Here is a 19,270-nt window from a genome sequence, read left to right on the forward strand (position 1 = left end):
TTAACCTCAAGATCAGCAAGAGTAGCAAGAGTGCTCAAGAACCTCTACATGAACTATTTGTAATTCAAGAAAAGTGTCATAAGTGCTACCATTGTATTAACTACTTGCCATTTTTTTGTGTAGGCTGATGATGATATGGACAGATGTCGAAACCGGTCCCTTAATAAATTAAATTAAATATGTTGCTACAGTGATTCATGCAACAGTGTTATTGTATTGAAATAGGTGGAACATTTTTCCTTTTTTAACATTGGTTTTGAATGACAGAAATATGGCACATTATTTTATCCGACTTGACCGTTAAGCCTGAAAAGAAGAACATTTCATTCAGAATAATTTTATATTGGCACGACTTGTGTATCGTAATTCATTCATCAAGTCTTGAGTCATTCACTGTACACAATATTTTCAGTACATCTCACATACTGCGACCGAGGGGTTACCTTCAAGAGTAAAATGGTCAATTCCAAAAAATCGGGTCATATACGGAGAGATAGGAACAAGAAAGGATGAACATAATGGCAGGTCAGAAGAGGCTGCAAGAGAAACAGGAGACAAGGACAACACACATCTCCATACACTGACATACACACTCTCCTCACCAATCCCAGTTTAACTTCCATGTCTTCCGAGCCCCAGACGAGCTCGTAAGTGCTTCCCAGCTTCATCAGGAGGACGATCATCTACATTTGTTGAGGGACCATATAGATAGATCTGCAGGCTTGAAGCAGCAAGTGTAGGATAAGGAGCAAGCCACATGAAAGCAGGAAATGGGTAGGTAAGGTAAAATAAAGATGAATACAGATGGTAAAATATTAGGAACAGAGGACAAACACAAAAGGAGAAAAGGACCCCAATGGGAAAAATATAAGTATTAAAAAGGAACAAACAAGTGTCAAATCCAGTTAAAACTGGTTAGGACGCTCTTGTGGGGACCAAAAAAAATGTCATAGAGAGGAAACGTACGTTACATGTGTAGATTAACATCCACTTTCTCAATAAACTTTAATTTTTCATCATTTGTAAACTGTCTAGCCCCCTCCATAACTAAATGTCCTGCAAACCACTATGTGTAAGTACAGTAGGGCTAATTTGCGTACATCGTTACACAATTCACTAACGAACATAAAATTAACCCTCTTGCACTCAGCGCGCCGATCCATTGGCTGTCCTAGTTAGGGATTTTGATGATGATGATGATGCTTGTTGTTTAAAGGGGCCTAGCATCTAGGTCATCGGCCCCTAATGGTACAAAATGAGACGAAATGCGGTTAAAAGTCCAAAATTCAACCAATGACTAAAATTTAAAACGTGATGATGAAGAATGAAAGGATAAATATGAATTTCAAATAATCACCAGAGCCAACTCACAATACTGAAAGTTAAAAATAATTCCAAAATCGATCCACTGGCTAGAAATCAAAAAGATGACGAACAATGATTATGAACTTAAAACAATCAGTGGATCCGACCCGCAATGCCTCACCTTCACCAAAACGATATTGAAAAATTTGTATTACTGACCAAGGGACTGCTTATAAAGCATAATTCTGAATTGATGATTTTGTCCAAAGGGGTCCAAAATCCAGGCCAACAGCCCCTCATGATGGTACTTATCGCTACTAAAGTAGAACCATGGTATTTCTCAAGTTGGGTACTAATCAAGAGTAGCGTAGACTCACAGTGTTCCAAACTTTATGGTACTACTCACAGTATTGTACATTGCACAGGTAATGCAGACCTATGGTGTTTCTCACATAAAGATGCCACTCGTAGGCAATGCAAACCCATGGTGCTCCTCATATAGGTGTACTAATCATAGGGACTCGTACTATCCCGTGGTGTTCCTCACGTAGTTGGTACTAATCACAGGCAATGCCCAGACCCGTGGTGTTTCTCACAATGGTACTAAGCACAGGAAACGTAAGCCTGTGGTGTTCCACATATAGTGGTTCTACTCGCAAGTAAAGGCGACCCATGGTTTTCCCTGCGTGATGGTACTAATAACAAGTAGTTTCATAGTTCTAATTCAATCAACCGTGGGTGAATTCTTCATCTGTGTCCCCCATCCACAGTTAGGGATTATGGTCATTTGTGTGACTGTTAAATGGCAACAGATGAACATGACACTGACTTAAAACATTGAATTTGCATTTTACTCATCAGACAGCTCCCTCAGCCCTATGAAACATTTTTATTTTAACAAACGAAACCTGTCCGTTGTGTTTATGTTGTGGTGGTCTGAAGTTATTGTGTGGATCTGTTTTTGGCTGGCTTATGAATACAACGATTTGATCTTGCTAACAGTTCGATTTAGAGTTTATTTTGTTTCTTTGGTATATCGTGTGTTCGCTGTACTTCCCGAACCATAATTATAGATGTTCTCTTCACTCCTTTATTACATGTGCTTGCGTCACCGTTTCCTCGTAACGGCTGGGCCATGTTCAAGGCCAAATAATTCCAATATCCTTCAATTTTCAGATGATTTAGACAGCAATAGAGACTTTTCTTTTTGTCGAAAGTGATTCTCATGTGGGATGTGATGGTCTTACTCCTCAAGATTTCCGTATAGTCACAGTTGCTCACTGTGCATCGGACCGTGAAGAACCTGACATCGATGACCAGATGTACAGAGAATAACTGACTCTCATACTTCATCATACTGGTATCAAACTAATAAAAATATAAATACAATGAAACCTTGTTAGTGCATTCCTCATTAACACATTTTCCTGCTTAGTATGTCGTAAATCCTGATTCTCATCATATTAAATCTCTCACTTATCGCATCACGAATTTTCGCTATTACCGCTTAGTACAATCACATTTTTCCTAGCTCTGAAACTGTTATTTGTCATCCCTTGTGAAAGAAACAGGATTTCCAACTCGGGTAAGAAAGAGCCCTCGCTACAGATGAGTGATCATAGGAAAAGGCCTTGAATTCCTGAACTTCACAGGATAAGTTGCGCCTTGAGGGAGCAAGCCGTTAGCCTCAGGAATGTTCAGTTTTGCTTGCCGGTTAAAAGCGAGATTGCTGAATAACTCAGAGAGCCTGTTTGTGCTCTTTTTTCACATCCCATTCAGAAATTGATTTTGTGATGAGTGGTACAGTGAAGGTTAGCAAACATTTGTCGCCTGATAGCCTACATCTAGATTAGGAACATAATCGTGTGCAATTGACCATTATAGTGCAAATTTGTCTTGTGACAGCTTAGTTGCGGATTTGGAAAAAGTCGTGAAATTCCTTATTAACAAGGACAAAATTAATATCTATCAGAAAGTGGACTGGCACCCGCATCTTTAAGCATGCAGAGGTAGAGCAAATGTTGAAACTCGTAAATTCGAGTTTCGACTCTAAGATTTGAGTTAGTCAAATGGAAGTTTTGTCAGTTTCAAAGTGGTGGCCAAAGTCGCAGAGGTCAAATGTAACCTCCAATTCGCTGTCTAAAAGTGTGACTGGAAAATAATGCTTAATAACCCCCTCCTCCAAATAAAAGTCTTCTGCTAATATTTGTTTTTAAGAAGAGTGTGATCTGCAATAATACTTTGATATTTTCATTGGCCGCCATACAAATGTTTTCATATTTGTTCTCTTGTGTTTTTCACGCCTTTTATATATTTATTGAACGAATCAACGACTTCCCGCAATTACGGGTTGCCACAATGGACAAAGTAAAGCATGTCAGGATAGAGAATGTTTTTATCACATAGAAATATAGCGATGATACGGATTTTTTTAAAATGGAGGTCCGAACAGGTGAGTTTTCAGGATGTGTACAGATCCACGTATGGTGGTGGTAACTATTCTTTCAATGCTGTTCATAGGCAGGTCAAACTTCTTCCAGAATTCTACGAACAAGGCAGGTATTGTGCCACGAGCACCAATCATTAGGCCGATAATCTCTACTTCACTCAGCTGGTATTTGTTTTTGTAGAACAGAATGGTGGGCGCGTAAATGTTCTTCTTTTCAAGATGAACTTCAGTAGACTGGTACTCGAAAGGGCAGATATCATTTTCATTGTACCCGCGGATACAAGACGTAAAATGAAGTCGTGTCGGAAAACATGCTATCTAGTGTTTCCATATCCCTATTGTCCAGTTTTTATTTGTGTATTCAGTAGTACATTTTCTCGTTTAACACGTTCTTTTTACTTGTCCGCTGCAGAAGCATCTTAATGAAGTTTTTAGTGTAATCTTTTTTTTTTTTCAGATTTAAGAGTAAAGGAAAAAAAACATGATGTCCAATATTTCTGTCATCAAAAATTATTTTTAACTTCTCAAAAATTATTTTCAATTTTTTTTTCACTTCACCAATAATAATATGTCCAAGGTATATTCATTTCTGAAATGTTCACAGTTTCTTACGTTAGTGTGATTTCTTTGATTGTAATATGTGTTTATCTGTGTATATGTTGATTTTTTGCAATTTGGTTGCAAAATCACAAAAATTAGTTTAAACTGCTTCTAGCAAAGCTCTGCATATAGGCTGAGTGCAAGAGGGTTAAATATTCATAAACACAATATTGTGTATGCTGTGTGAATATTTCACAAGTAAATATGGCTTCCAGATATCTCCAAATTATTCCAAAGGTTTCACTGAGGTAGAATGGTTGAGAAATGCTATCGTAAAACAAACACTGCACGTGACAAATTTCATATTTGAGCCCGTGTTGTCAAAAAGTATTATCTTTTGAAAATCTTAACAACAAATGTTCCACCTTTACAATCCCATAATCGTCTTTATTAATAAGACAGCCTTACAGGCTGAGCAGCGGTCGCTTGGTAGGCCATGGTCCTTCGAGGCTGTTGCGTCATGGGGTTTGGTTTTATAAACTACATTGGTGATGCATGTAGTCTTATAATATAATAAAGACTATTATGATGGCATTGTAAAGGTGGAACATTTGTTGTCAAGATTTTCACAAGTTAAAACAAACACTACTGTACAAGAGAAAAAGAGCGTACTCACTGAAGGAATGGCGACTCCCCCCTTCACAGTTTCCCATTCTCCTTCATCCTCTTCTTCCTCCTTCCTCTGCTTCTTCTCCCTCTCTTTTCGCTCCTTATTCTTCTCCTTGCGTTCCTTCTTCTCTTCCTCTTCCTTATCTGTTGTTCTAGAAAAGGAACAAAATTATTACTGGAAGCATTAACTGCCATGTCACACTTTAATGGAATGACTAATTGAAGAACAGAATTAATATTTTCTTTTACAAACTAAAACTGGAAAAATAATGCTGTTTCCATTTTGATATAGTAGAGTTCTTTTGTTAACTGATTAACATGTGGCCAGGAAAGCGAAACCTACACCAGGCCTCTCTGGAGGCTACATATTATTATGATACACAAGGTGAGTTTCCCATCTATGGAAAAAGAAAAGAAAGGTGGTTAATTCAGAAGGTGGTAAGGAAGGTAGCAAAGTGAAGATGAATAGCACAAGTCACTACAGTTTTTTTTCTACAAGTGCGTGCTGCTAAGGCCTATTTCACACTTACTCGGCTGTCGGATAACCGATGCCTGGTACACGACTGTCAGGAAGAGAAGTGTACGAGACGTTTCATACCTGCCCAATCAAAGTTGTCATATAAACGATACCCGGCTGCCATGGTACTGTAGTACGAAACCGGCAGTTCCTACAGTGCACACCGGCTAGGTGCCGGCAAAACCAGATTGTGAGGGTAGTGGGAGCTGTGAATCAGTGGACGATTACACATCTAGCTAGCACGGCAGCTGTCTGCAGTCTTCAAGTGTTGTGTTTCCTTTTTTTTTTAATAGGATGGATACATTCTCTGAAGGATGTGTTGTGGCGCTGAATGCAGTTCGTCAAAAGTTTACATGCTCGTCATAAAATAGTTGAAAACCTTGTCCCCATCATTTCTTAAATCTTCAAAAGATGTTTTGAGAATGCTCCAACCTCGCCTCTTCTAATATTGATTGGATGAACCCAATGCAGTCTATTTCTTCAAATGCCAATGCAAGACTAAAAACGCTAGCAATTTATTTCAATCCATTCCCAACTGTGATGTGTACATAACAGCTGTATTGTGCTTGTCAGGCATATGTGAAAAGGATTCACATTCTTGTCCGACCCGGCTAGATATCTGTTATCCTACAGCTGGGTAAGTGCGAAATAAGCCTAAGACAGCAAATGATAAATCTAAAGCAAATGTCAGTCCATAGAGACACTCATAACATACGTAAGTGTGAATAGAAAGTGTGTTCGAGACCTTTCCATACTGCAGTCCAGACTGTTGACGAGTGTGCCTTGTTTACTAGAGTCTACAACACATGAGAAACAACCCATAGCAGTTGTCCAAAGTGACTTCCGTTGGCATGCTAGAGGCAACACAACACTGTGCACATTCTTCTCAAACTCTGATAATCTGCCATTAACAATCAGTAGCAGTGCACTGGACTATACTTCTCGTCTTACTATTCACCATATCACTCTCACCCCTCCCCCGAGTCACTTCCCTGAGTTTTACTGAAGAGGATCTCCCCCCCGTACCATTAACCCTTTCAAGGTCAGGTTTTTTATACGCTGACATACCCCACAATTTAGGTTTTTACAGGCACATTAATAAACCTCTCTAAAAATAGCAAAACACACTCATGGGACACTATATTCACAAAAATAGATAAAATACAGATGAATAAAATTGAAAACCACAATATCATAAAATTTACCTGCTTAAAAGTTTTTTTTTGTATGATATTCCTCAAAGCATGGGGCTGGGCACAGAGTTTTGTTGCAGTCCTTGCACTGGTAAATTGTCCTCCTGGTCTTCTTCTCTCTTCTTGCAGTGTGTGCACACACATGGCACACTCTGGATGGCGGTTTCCCTCCTGGTTGGTTTGGGGGAATAACAGAAAGGAAATGTCGCTGGGTTAACCTTGCAGGTGTATCACCATTTGAAGGTCGGCCTCCATTAGGTCGTGTGGCTCTTGGAGGAGCATTCTCTGCTAGTGATCGGATGACTTCCATTCTGAACGCCTTATGAGGTCTCTTTAGTCCTTTCAAAACCCTTTCCAAAATGAAGCTGTTCAGAATTACTATCTCCAACAGGTGGAAGAATAGCTTTTTATACCATTTTATGGATTTTCGTGATGGCTGCACACCCGTAATCATCTGGTCGGATCTATCAACTGGTCCCATTTTCTGGTTGTAGTCCTGAACAGACACTGGGATAATTCTCCGTTGTCCTGTGGCCCTTTCAGTCTTGCCTGTATCAACCATTCCACTAGTATGAGCAGTTGTGAGCATGTTTACTTCCCTCCTATCCATCCATTTGACAGCAAGCAGATTTGAGGTATGCCTCTCCTCTACCTCACCTCTTCGTAGTTTGGTAGTGGACCCTGGCATTCCCCTTCTGTTTTTCCTCACTGTTCCACAGGCATGAGTACGCTGTGCATGCAGAGCTTCTAGAAGTTCTGGACTGGTGTAAAAATTGTCAATATAAAGTGTATGCCCCCGATTGAGATATGGTTTCATAAGAGTGAGGACAACAGAAGCAGAAAACCCTATCTTTGAATCTTCAAGTTCTGTTGTGGCTCCAGTATATACAATAATATCTAAAATGTATCCAGTCTCACAGTCACAAAGTACAAATAACTTCACACCAAATCTACTTCTTTTTGAGGGAATGTATTGCTTGAACGCTAAGCGTCCTTTGAACAGAACTAGACTTTCGTCGATGCATAAATCTCTAAAAGGCTGAAATATGGCAGGGAAAGTTTGTTTCAGATGGTCAATAATAGGCCGGATTTTGTATAGTCTGTCACCTTGAGGTTGGAAGTTGTTGTCATTGAAATGAAGGAACCGTAGAATTGCTTTATACCGATTACAGGACATGAACTGTGAAAATGCAGGAGTGTGAATGAGAGGATCGGTAGACCAGTACTCTTCTAAGGTGTGTTTGTTTACATGACCCATTAGCATACTTATCGCTAAAAATAAATACATTTCGTCGACAGTAACATCGGTCCATTTTGACGCTCGGGATGTGGGAGAAATGACCGAATTTTTCTCTGCGTATTGAGCGTGATACAAGTTCGTTTCTATGACTATTTTTTCCACTAAGGTATGCGGAAAAAGTCTTTTGAAAATGTCTACTTCTGGAGAGTTTTCAGTCAAAGATTGATCCTGGATTCCTGCTAGGTCAGGCTTATAGCCGAAATCAGTAGGTAAAAATTTATTACTACCTGTTTCTTTTTCCCAGACCCGGTGATCAGTTGATACATTTCGTTTCTGCCTTTTCGCGGTAGCTGGTTGTAATTCTTCATCACTGTCACTTACACCTTCATCGTCGACAGTTGAAACTTCGGGTAAAATATCCTCAACACTTTCTAAATCACTTTCACACAAATCTGAACCCTCACTTTCATCATTCATTAATATTTCAAACACTTTTTCATCACCTTTCAAAACTTCTGCATGCCTGCGAGCTGCCATGTTTATCAGACTGCATTGACTCGCAAGTGTAGTAGACATTCACATTAAAAATTAAAGATAACAGTGCTTCCAAAGAGAATACACATTAGCGCAAGCTTCCGTAATGTAGCCGATAGATGGCAGATACAACACATTTTTCAATCATTGCTGAAAGTCAAAGAGAAGCGAAGATATGATGCTCGGAAGTTCGACACGCAATATATTGCGCCGTAACTGCTGTGGCACTTCCCGCGAGACGCAATATATTGCGCCGTGACCCGGAAAGGGTTAAGCCTGGTTATAGCTATTTCTCTTTTCCTTGCTGCAGGTTGTGTTCCTAAGGGTCCACTAAGGAATTTGTTACGTCTGCTGTTTTGTAAATATTTTCTGTTATTCTTGTGTTAATTTGAGTTCTTAGTATTTCTTAACATGCTCATTTATTATTTCTTGACATTAGTTAAAGACTTAAATGTATTGTTATTTCTTGTGATATATAGCCGATTTTCTTTGAACCGCCTTTTAAGCAAAACCCCTTCTTAAGGGAGAAATATCAAATACCCCTGAGACTCGTTTAAAATGGGTTTCTACTAATATTTCACACCTCCGATTAGCATTGTGGTGTATCACTACCGAACTTGGTTAGATTATGTTACACAAGCCAAACATGAGCACATCACCACTTACCTCTTTAAGAAACGTTCCCTGACGCTGGTGTACTTGTCTTCATCGTCACTGCTGTCCGATGTGCTCTCCGAGTCGGAGCCCCAGTAAGAGTCATCACTACCGTCATCATCATCCAAGTCCTTGCGCTGTGGAACACGATATAATTAAATAAAACATCAGGCTGTTTGCAGTTTTTGATAGAGCATAGTTGTAGAGATAATCACACCCACCGGTTTGGTAAACTTGGTGTCAGCAGTGCTGGATTCTGAGCCAGCCTTTTTGAATGCTGCAGGTTTGGGAGCCTCCGACCCAGAATCTACGTCTTCTTCTGCAAATAAATATGATACAAAACAATTCAAAACTCAAGAGAAAAATTAGAATGTATGCACTTCAGACAGATCTAACAAGAGGTAGTAAGTAATGGAATGGAGCAAGCAAATGAAAAGTTATATAACACACCCACAATGAACCGGGTTAAGAATCAACAAATTTAACCATTTTTGGTCCTTAGTCCGTATTGACTAAGCTCATATAAATGCTATGGGTAATAGTTGGGTCTGCCCTGTCAATATATTCTCAAATTTGTAAGCTTATGCAGTTATTTTGACTCGTACATGTTTCGGGAGACACCACTCTTCTTCTAAACTTCTACATCAAACAAAACAAAAATGGTGTGGGAATGTTCCACAGACCACTGCTGAAAGCAGCGACACACCACCAATACACTGTGCCCAACATGTGCAGCAATCCGTCCATGCAGCTTCCCGCAGACCCACAATGCAAACCTGTTCAAATGGCTGCACAATAGGAGCATGTACTCGTCGGCAGGGCATGGTTGCACCCTAGAATGAATGTTGCAAACACTGTTCACCTCTAAACCCAGCACAGTTACTGCCTGTAAAGTAAAGACAGTGAACATGGACAGGCCTCCTGAGCGCCATCTGAACGCCAATGTTCGTGACAAATGAATCACAAACACAACAACCCCTCAGTGTGCACACTTTCGATATTCAATTATGCACAATGTTAACACGTTCAATGCGGATCACACGCTGGGCGCGTGACGCTACTTCATAAGCAGGTGCGGAGCACGCGCCTAGCGCATCATGGGACGGTTCCTAGGAAATGTAAATCACAGGTTTCCCGCATAGTAAGAAAGGCTCTAATTGTCAACCCGCACATCGTGTAAGTCCAGTCTACTAGCAGATTCATCCGTGGCCATATTTGCGCATGGGTTTTCCGTTTCCCGCGTATTTCCTCTCCAGAGTTGTCGTCGTACAGTATGTTGTCATTCATTTATTGGATCTCTGAGCAGCACGACCACTTCAATGCAAGTTAAGACACTGCATTTTCTGTTTATTAATTCTTCAGGAGAATTACGAGTGGTTCCACTTTTGAAATAAATGAATTCCACTACTGCAATATGTTCAGTAAAAGAACTGAACTTGTAATTGTCGTTTATTCTTGCATTATATATGTGTATAACACGAAAGAACTTCTAATTGTTATTTATTCCTCATCACATTTATAAGTAACTTGAAAGAACGTGCAGTAATCTTTTTTGACTGCGTCGTGATGCTTATGCTATCATTTTTTTTTTTTCTATGGCCGACAATGTGGTTCCTTCAACATCACGAGACCTACCCAATTAGCCAAAATATTTCATTTTGGTTTGTCAAATTCTGTAAATAGAGAAGTCTGTAACATACTTTATGCATTTGTTTGCTATCCGCGGTAAATAATGCACAGTAATCTACCAACGCGCGTGATCCGTCTGGTGACCAGTATCACTTCTCGATTTCAACCACCGTGCGGGTCACACACCAGGCGCGTGAGTGGAATAAGTGCACGAGTTCGTTAGAACTCGTCCTACCAACGTACAAAACTTCGATAATTACAACTTTTAAAGCGTCCCACACAAATATTTCACTCAGGTTAGTGGGTATGTCACGCTCTGCTAATACGCAGTGAACATGTTAACCTTTTTTTCACTGAAATTGTCTCGAGTTGTTTATTGCTCCATCTAATGATGGAAATGTATATTCGATTGCTTTTTATTTCCGTCATGTCTTGTTTTTCATTTGTTCTTTTACTATGTTTTTAACATATTTTTAGCTTTTATTATGTAAATAAATTTAACCCCCCTTATTTCACTGAAGATGGCTCAAACGAGTTGAAACTATTACTTCATCTAATGATGAAATTTTTTTTTTTTTTTTTTTTTTTTTGCTAGGGGCTTTACGTCGCACCGACACAGATAGGTCTTATGGCGACGATGGGATGGGAAAGGCCAAGGAGTTGGAAGGAAGCGGCCGTGGCCTTAATTAAGGTACAGCCCCAGCATTTGCCTGGTGTGAAAATGGGAAACCACGGAAAACCATATGATGAAATTATGTTATGTATTGAATATAAGGATACATTAAATTTTCCTTTGTAACGTAAAAAGTTGGCATGAATTCAAATCCGACCAAGATCAGATGTGGTATTTTACATGCACAAAACGTAACTGGACCATGGTCAGGTATGGGCTGAATGTGTTACCATGATGAGCAAATGAGAGGTGTATACAGTGAAACCTCGATTCTCCGTTTTTCGAGGGACCATGAAAATAAAACGTACAACACGGGAAAACAGAAAATTCGGGAATGAATGAAAACCATCAACAATTTGGCTAAACATCACAAAAATGAAATATGTATAATTATAATCTTACAAAAACTCCTAAACTAAACCAAACCAAACTACAGCCCCAGTGGGACTTTGCCTGCCAAGCGATCGCTGCTCAGCCCGATGGCCTGCAGATTACGAGGTGCGCTTGGTCGGTGCGACGAATCCTCTCGGCCGATATTCCCGGCTCTGTAGATCGGGGTCGCCATCTCACCATTAGATAGCTCCACAATTAAAGGTAATCGCGTAGGCTGAGTGGAGCTGGAACCAGACTTATATCCACGTAAAATTGCCTGACCTGGTCGCAATCGAACCCGGGCCCTCTGGATGAGAGGCGGGCATGTTAGACCGCGAAACCGCATTAATTACCGGTACGCGAGTTAAAAATTTCGATACTTTACATTTAATTCTACAGGGGAATCTTCGTCAGTTTCCCGTGAAAAATCCTTTCAGTTCAGCAACTTTGATTAGGCTAGCCAAACTTTTCGAAAAATCTAATAACGCCAAGCCAAACGACAATCGACCACAAGTAGTTTTTAATTCTCTCATCTAATAAAATAAAGCATATTAGGTACAAAAGCACCCAAAATGACGAAATCTTTTCATCTCTTAATCTTTCATTGTAATTTGGTCTCCGGTATACTGTTCATAGTCAGTTTCTGGAAATCTCGTACCGCGCAAATTAGGCCTACATCGACTTTTAAAGGTTATGTTGAACTCGAAAACATGGTTTCGAATGAAGTATCGATTCTTAAAAGTTCTCGAATGCATTATATTAAATTCTGCACGTCACAAATCCAATCAAATAGGAAAGATAAAAGAAATATCAAAACTTCAGAAATTACGATTATTCGTGACCTTGAAGTCATCTGGAAAGCGCGCACGCTGCACATGTCAGGACGAGTTTGAAATGATACCAACCATTTAAAATGTAACGTGCGCAAATAAAACGACTGCGGTTTTTGGTATTTTAACACGAAAACGTAAAATTCCCAGTCTTTCATTAGGACCTAAACAGTAATAGGCAATCCCAAGACCTCCCATGGCTTTCTTCTTCTTAATGTAAGGTGCAACATCTATTTTGGTCTCCCTAACATGATCATGTACGATAATATAAAAAATACTGAATTTGTATTAAGAAGGAGCAGTTTCGATTCCTACCTGAAAGTCCAGTTACTCTGCAGTGCCCTGAGCAAAGTGCTGAAAACCTCTTCGGCAGTACGATCGAAAAAATGTAAAAATATAAACATCTAACCCTGGACATAATATGGACGTTTTATAAGTGCGAACATTTGACGAAACTCGTTCCGTCTTCAAGCAGAGGTGTCGAAATCCGCCGTGTCTCCTTGCAATTGTTGTGGCCACTCTCTGCTTTATGATTTTCCGAGATTCTCTAAACAATACCACCCGAATGCGACGCTAAGATCGTCCCTTATGCAAGTTCACCGCTGATCGCATTTCCAGCACCGGTACAGTACTTGCTTTAATTATCGCAGTGACGGGGCGTTAACGCCAAGATCCATAAATATGCTACAGCCGTCCTTTCGTGAGATACAGTTTATTAAAGAACGATTGATCGAGGATTTAGCGTTGATGGGACTGGAATTTCTGGACGGTTGATCCGGGAAATCGTTTCTTCGAGGAACGGATAATGCGGGTCTTTTACAACGTGATTTAATTACGATGCTCGCGGGACCACGTAATTTGAACGCATATTCCGGGAAAACGTATTTTCCGGGAACGGTTAATCGAGGTTCCACTGTATGTCTGTTCCACAAAGAATAAACGTTCACTTTAGAGAGGGAAGAAGTTAAGACTGCACAGTTTGGCACTGATACACGCTCAGGCCTTCGTGAAGTTCGAGCAGGAACTTCTAACCTCACTCTTGCATGTCATCCTGGAAACAACATTAAACCGCGCAACATTTCGAGAGTTCAAGACTTCCTTCATGACTTACATGACAAGTTTTGTACTAGTGTGAACTCTAGAGAGGTTTAATGTTCCAAGCAATGCAAAATCCCACTCTGCACTGTCCAGCTTCTTCACGATAACACTGCACTCATCCCACAATGCTACTGCTACAATAATTAAATCAGAATAAATGTACTGAACAGTTTCCTCTCTCTCTAGCCAATGTTAGCACACCTCTCATTCACTTATCATGGTAATACATTGCCACATACCTGACCATGGTCAAATTAGGTTCCATGTATATAGAATAACACATACAACCTTGGTTGGATTTGAATTCACGCCAACTTTTTACATTCAAATGTACGTTAAATGACATACACTGTTGTTGTTGCTGTTGCAGTCATCAGTCCATGGACTGGCTTGATACAGCTCTCCATGCCATCCTATCATGTGCTCTCATAATGTGACTACCATTTGTTTGGACCTTGAAAATAGACTTGGAAAGAAATCTTAAACTGTCAAAAGATTACAACGCTCCACATGCAACTGGCTAAGTATCCGTCCAACATATTTTTATGAAGAAAGAATCAAGAAATTGCCAGTGCAATGGAAAAAATGTGAAGATATTAGCAGGGGGTACGTAGACAAATAGTTTTGTGTCTGTTTTGGTATACAATAATCTGCACACCTGTGATCTTCCAAAAAAGCCCCACAGTCACAATCAGGTACCCACCCAACCTCGAAAACATTCTAACTCTGTATAAATCATACCAACCTCCAACTCCTTCCGGTTCTTTCCCCTGTGAATACAGCTGTTGTAATACCAGTCATTTACATACTCACCAGCATCACCAATAAGTCTTACCCCATGCAAGGCCATCATAACTGCACTTCATCCAACATCATCTACCAGTTTCAATACAGACTCTACCCAGCTTTCTCCATTGCCGTAGCTACCAACACATCTGCCGAACAAACACATGGCCACCATACTACCTAGAATTCCTGTCCCCATTCACACCCAGCACCGCCAAACCACAGTTCATGATAGTTTTACAGTTGAAGTCCTCAAATAGTTATCACAACTTCCCACCCTCTTAAGAGATTCCAAAATTGGACATCAACTGATGCACAGGCCTAGAGAAGCACACGGCCTTAGAAATACAGTAGAACGTGGATAATTCAAACTCTGTTAATTCAAAATACTGCCTAATTCGAAGAGCTTTCGTTATCAGAAACATGAGGTACAGTTTTGCATGTTATTAAATTATGTAATTCAAAAAACAGATAATTCATGCCTTTACCGAAATTCAGACTTTTAATTCAAAATTGCCTTAACATTTCAAAAAACAGTATTGTATAGAGTAGTTTAAATTCAAAATGTATCCATGTCATGAGAGAGCGCATCTTTCAAAATGTGCAGGGGTAGCTTTCTGCACTTTCACTCACTCTGGTGTCTACAGTGTGTTTTATATTTGCTAAGTTCAAGTGAAATTTTAATTCTTTTGTATTCAGAGTTTTAAGGAACGCCACTATATCACGCAGCAGGCAGTGTGCGGGGAAACAGAATCCGTGACCACTGGTGAAGCGGACAGTTGGCAAAAGACTCATATAATCAAAATGGAAAATCTAAGTTCCCATGGAGGGAATTAGATATTTTTCCACCAATAGAGCATATCAAAAATCAGATGTATGGCTTTTCAGGCGTTTGCTCTATTAACCAGCGTTTCGTCTTAGGTCTGACGAAACGCTGGTTAATAGAGCAAACGCCTGAAAAGCCATACATCTTTTTTTTTGCTAGGGGCTTTACTTCGCACCGACACAGATAGGTCTTATGGCGACGATGGGATAGGAAAGGCCTAGGAGTTGGAAGGAAGCGGCCGTGGCCTTAATTAAGGTACAGCCCCAGCATTTGCCTGGTGTGAAAATGGGAAACCACGGAAAACCATCTTCAGGGCTGCCGATAGTGGGATTCGAACCTACTATCTCCCGGATGCAAGCTCGCAGCCGCGCGCCTCTACGCGCACGGCCAACTCGCCCGGTAGCCATACATCTAATTTTTGATCTGATTTTTTCATATAATCAATTCGTACGCACTGAACAACATTGTCAATGCCGACGAAACTGCATAGATTTTCAATGCCGAGCCCGAACAGACTCATGGTTTTAAAGGAAAGAGGTGCAAGCCGGGAAATCGTACAAGGGTGGGAGTAATCGTACCGAGTTGCAATGCACTTGGAAGCGAGAGACTTCCTCCGCTCATCGCAGGAAAGATTAATAAGCCACGATATTTTAAGGGCATTAAGCACTTTCCGTGCAAGTACAGGGCATCTAAAATGCGTACAGTACTACAATAAATAAAGCTCTTGCAAAGGGGAGCCTGTATAGATTTCTCGTCTTTTTCCATGCTTTGGTGCTCTGTCACTGCAGTGGAGGCTTGCAGTGGTGTTCACACAAGCTGCCAGCACCTTGGGAGGGCGAAGCATTCCAACTGACAAGCCCTCTGCCACACTGTGGCGAAACACCGGTAATTTCATGACTGGAAAAGCCTAGAGCTTACATGTCACTACGACTATCACTGCTGCTCTAAAAGACGGTTGGGGCCTCAACGTTGTTCCCTGTTATGAGATAGCTACACGAATGGCGGAACAAGGGAGCTTCGTGACATCAAACATGGAATGGATAATCACTGATGTGAAGCTGACAACAAATGTTCATCAGTTAAAATGCCGTACCTTTATCTTCCTCTTCCTCGTCGTCATCTTGATCAGGATTCTCTCGGAACTTTGATATGTCTTCTTCAAACTCCTTATTGTACTTTCGCAACTTCTGACGTAATGATGTTAAAGATTTTGAATTATTCTTCGACATGTTCTTTCTGAAAACAAATGATGCATCATATATAATTCATTGAAATACAGCTATTATTACATTATACTGTACATAATATAGATAAGGAAGATCTTAATGCATTTGTTTTTGCTGATCATGTTGGCATTTGGGGAGAAACTGAGAGAGATGTTCAGAGGAGACTGGATCTTTGGAACGCCAAATTTAAAGAATATAACTGTGAGCAAGAGCAAAACAGTGGTAATCAAAGTTAGCAGGACAAATACATCTTGTAACCTCACCCTCGAAGGAGAGAAGATCGACTGTGTGAATACCTTTAAATATCTGGGGAGTACAATATCAAATGACAGAATTACCAAGAACAAAGTGTTGAACAGGGTGCAAAAAGGATCCAACTTTTTCCACAAGTACAGAACATAGTATGGAACAAGGGAGTTCCTCAGAGGGCGAAAGAGACCCTGTTTAAGACTTATCTCCTGCCCATCATGACGTATAGTCTGGAGAGTTACGTCATACATAAAAGAGAAGTAAGTCAACTGCAAGCTGTTGAAATGGAGTTCCTTAGATCAGCTGTACAGAAAACAAGGAAAGAATTAAGAATGATCAGCTACGAAGAGACCTGGAGGTAAACCTGACCATGGAAGAAAGACTGTTGCAAAGCTCAAGTGGCTAGGACACGTTAAGCGGATGCAGGCGACTCCAACACCAAGGAAGTATTTCGAGAAGATCGTTCCGGGATGAAGACCAATTGGACACCCTAGAAAAAGGTGGTTAGATCAGATAAGAGAAGACCTAGAGAAGAGAGGAGAAACATGGGATGCCCTAGAGAGAAAAGAAGCGTACCAGGAAGCACACCGTTCTTAAACATTCTACCTGGCTCGGTGGAAAAACTGATGATGAGGATGATATATAATGTTTAGTTACAGACCTTCCTTCGCGGTCCTCCCAAACCTCGTTGATGAAGTCCTCCATCTCGACGAGGCAGCGCACGTAGAAGCGAGGAGTGACACCATTTTCTTCTTTGTTGATAACTGTCAACGCCTTTGTGTACGCTCTCATCAGATCCTCAAAACCTGCAGGAAATAAAATTTAAGTAAAAATAACCAAGGAAATACAATTCAAGTAAAAATAACCATCACATGCTTTTTTTGAGTTTGTAATATTTGAAGCCATCTCTTTTCAGTTTCGACTCAATGTATAACTTTTAGTTTCTTCAGTCTGCTGAAACTGAGTAAATTTATAAAGTACCTGAAAGGGAAAACACAAGGTAACATGTCCGGCTCGCTGGCTAAATGGTTAGCGTGCTGGCCTATTGTTTCCCGGCGGGGTCGGAAATTTTAACGCTCAATGGTTAATTCCGTTGCCATGGGGGCTGGATGTATGTGTCTTCTTCATCATCATTTCATCCTCACCTTGACGCACAGGTCGCCTACGGGTGTCAGATCAAAAGACCTGCACCTGGCAAGCCGAATATGTCCTGGGACATTTCCGGCACTAAAAGACATACACCATTTCATTTTCATTCATTAGCCTCTTTTTCAGGTGTAATACTGTTATCATATCATCCCTCGAAAGGGAAAGTATCGTAAGCGACAAAATATGACTTTTACAGGAGATGATGAAAACGACTAGCGAGTCGAATACTTACAGTCTAGGCACTTTCGTTTTATTGATGAATGTCGCTTGCAATTGTTTGCCGGTCGTTGTCAAGTGCATTGTTTAACAAAGTGGTCCTCTTACGATAGCTTCGGTATCGCTTACGATATTTTGGAGCGATCGGTTTGAAGGAATGTAAGGCATGAGAATAATAAGAGATTGTCTTATATGATTGCATTAAGAAATGTAGATTTAAAAAATTGGAAAATTGGCTTACTACAGTACAATAAGAAAATCTAAGTGGGAATTACGCTGATTACAGTACAATATTTCCTCAGCACCGTGCCTTGTGTCGCCTGCTAATCTCCTTGGATAACAGTCATCAGAAGCACACTCAGTTTCCACAGCAACTCACTGGAAAATTTATTCACAAGACAAGTACTGTCGTGTCATGGCGTGTGGCCTCCAGAGAGGCCAGGCGCAGGTCTTTCGCTCTATAGGCGACCACGATTAAAACCTTTCTGTTACTTCTTCTGCATTCCAATAGTACTGTATACCGGCAGTCAGTCAACATGCGGATAGGTCCGCCAGCAGGCTTTGCCGTACGTTTCAAGTGCCAAATTGATTTGAGAGAGTTATAAAACGTGTACTACAGCAACCTCACACTCCCCCCAGAATTAAAACTTGTCGCTTATGATCATCTGTATGCAAATTACAGATTCTAACTCAAGCACTTAAGATGTAATGACTGGTGCTTACCGTACAATAACCTGGAGTTGTTTATATCAGGCATCGTCAATCAAAAGCGAAATGCCTTCGGAGCCAGTTTGCTCTCCGCTCTTGAGGAACAAGAGCAGCTTAGCGAACAAGCAGGGGAAATGCATGACGTAGTACACACCAAAGGTCAGTGGCGCAAAGATATAGCACATCTTTCTGGACAGGTTAGATTGCGACACAATACGCTTGAACTCATATGAGGTAACAGTAGTGTGTTTTATCCTCACACCACACGATGTTCAAGCCTAGTCGGTAAATGTTTCATTTACTATGGAAGAGAGTTCAGCACAGCCTAGGTCATCGACGCCAACAAGTTTCGAACATTCTTGGGAAGAAGAGTATTTAATACTTCAAGAAAAAAACACACAAAATGT

The 19,270-nt window shown here is 40.5% G+C and overlaps 1 protein-coding gene across 1 annotated transcript in view; it reads right to left on the minus strand.

Moving 5' to 3' along the window:
- The window catches only part of eIF3c (eukaryotic translation initiation factor 3 subunit c), a 68,355-nt gene that overhangs the window by 36,667 nt on the left and 12,418 nt on the right, over positions 1 to 19,270 (minus strand). The window contains exons 4-8 of the mRNA XM_067159303.2: positions 17,452 to 17,596; positions 16,409 to 16,551; positions 9,323 to 9,420; positions 9,114 to 9,238; positions 4,971 to 5,115 (exon numbers count right to left, since the gene is read on the minus strand). Of these exons, the coding sequence (XP_067015404.1) occupies positions 4,971 to 5,115; positions 9,114 to 9,238; positions 9,323 to 9,420; positions 16,409 to 16,551; positions 17,452 to 17,596 (656 nt within the window). The remainder of the gene's footprint in view (positions 1 to 4,970; positions 5,116 to 9,113; positions 9,239 to 9,322; positions 9,421 to 16,408; positions 16,552 to 17,451; positions 17,597 to 19,270) is intronic.

This window comes from Anabrus simplex, chromosome X (assembly GCF_040414725.1).
Source record: "Anabrus simplex isolate iqAnaSimp1 chromosome X, ASM4041472v1, whole genome shotgun sequence".
Classification (NCBI taxonomy): domain Eukaryota; kingdom Metazoa; phylum Arthropoda; class Insecta; order Orthoptera; family Tettigoniidae; genus Anabrus; species Anabrus simplex.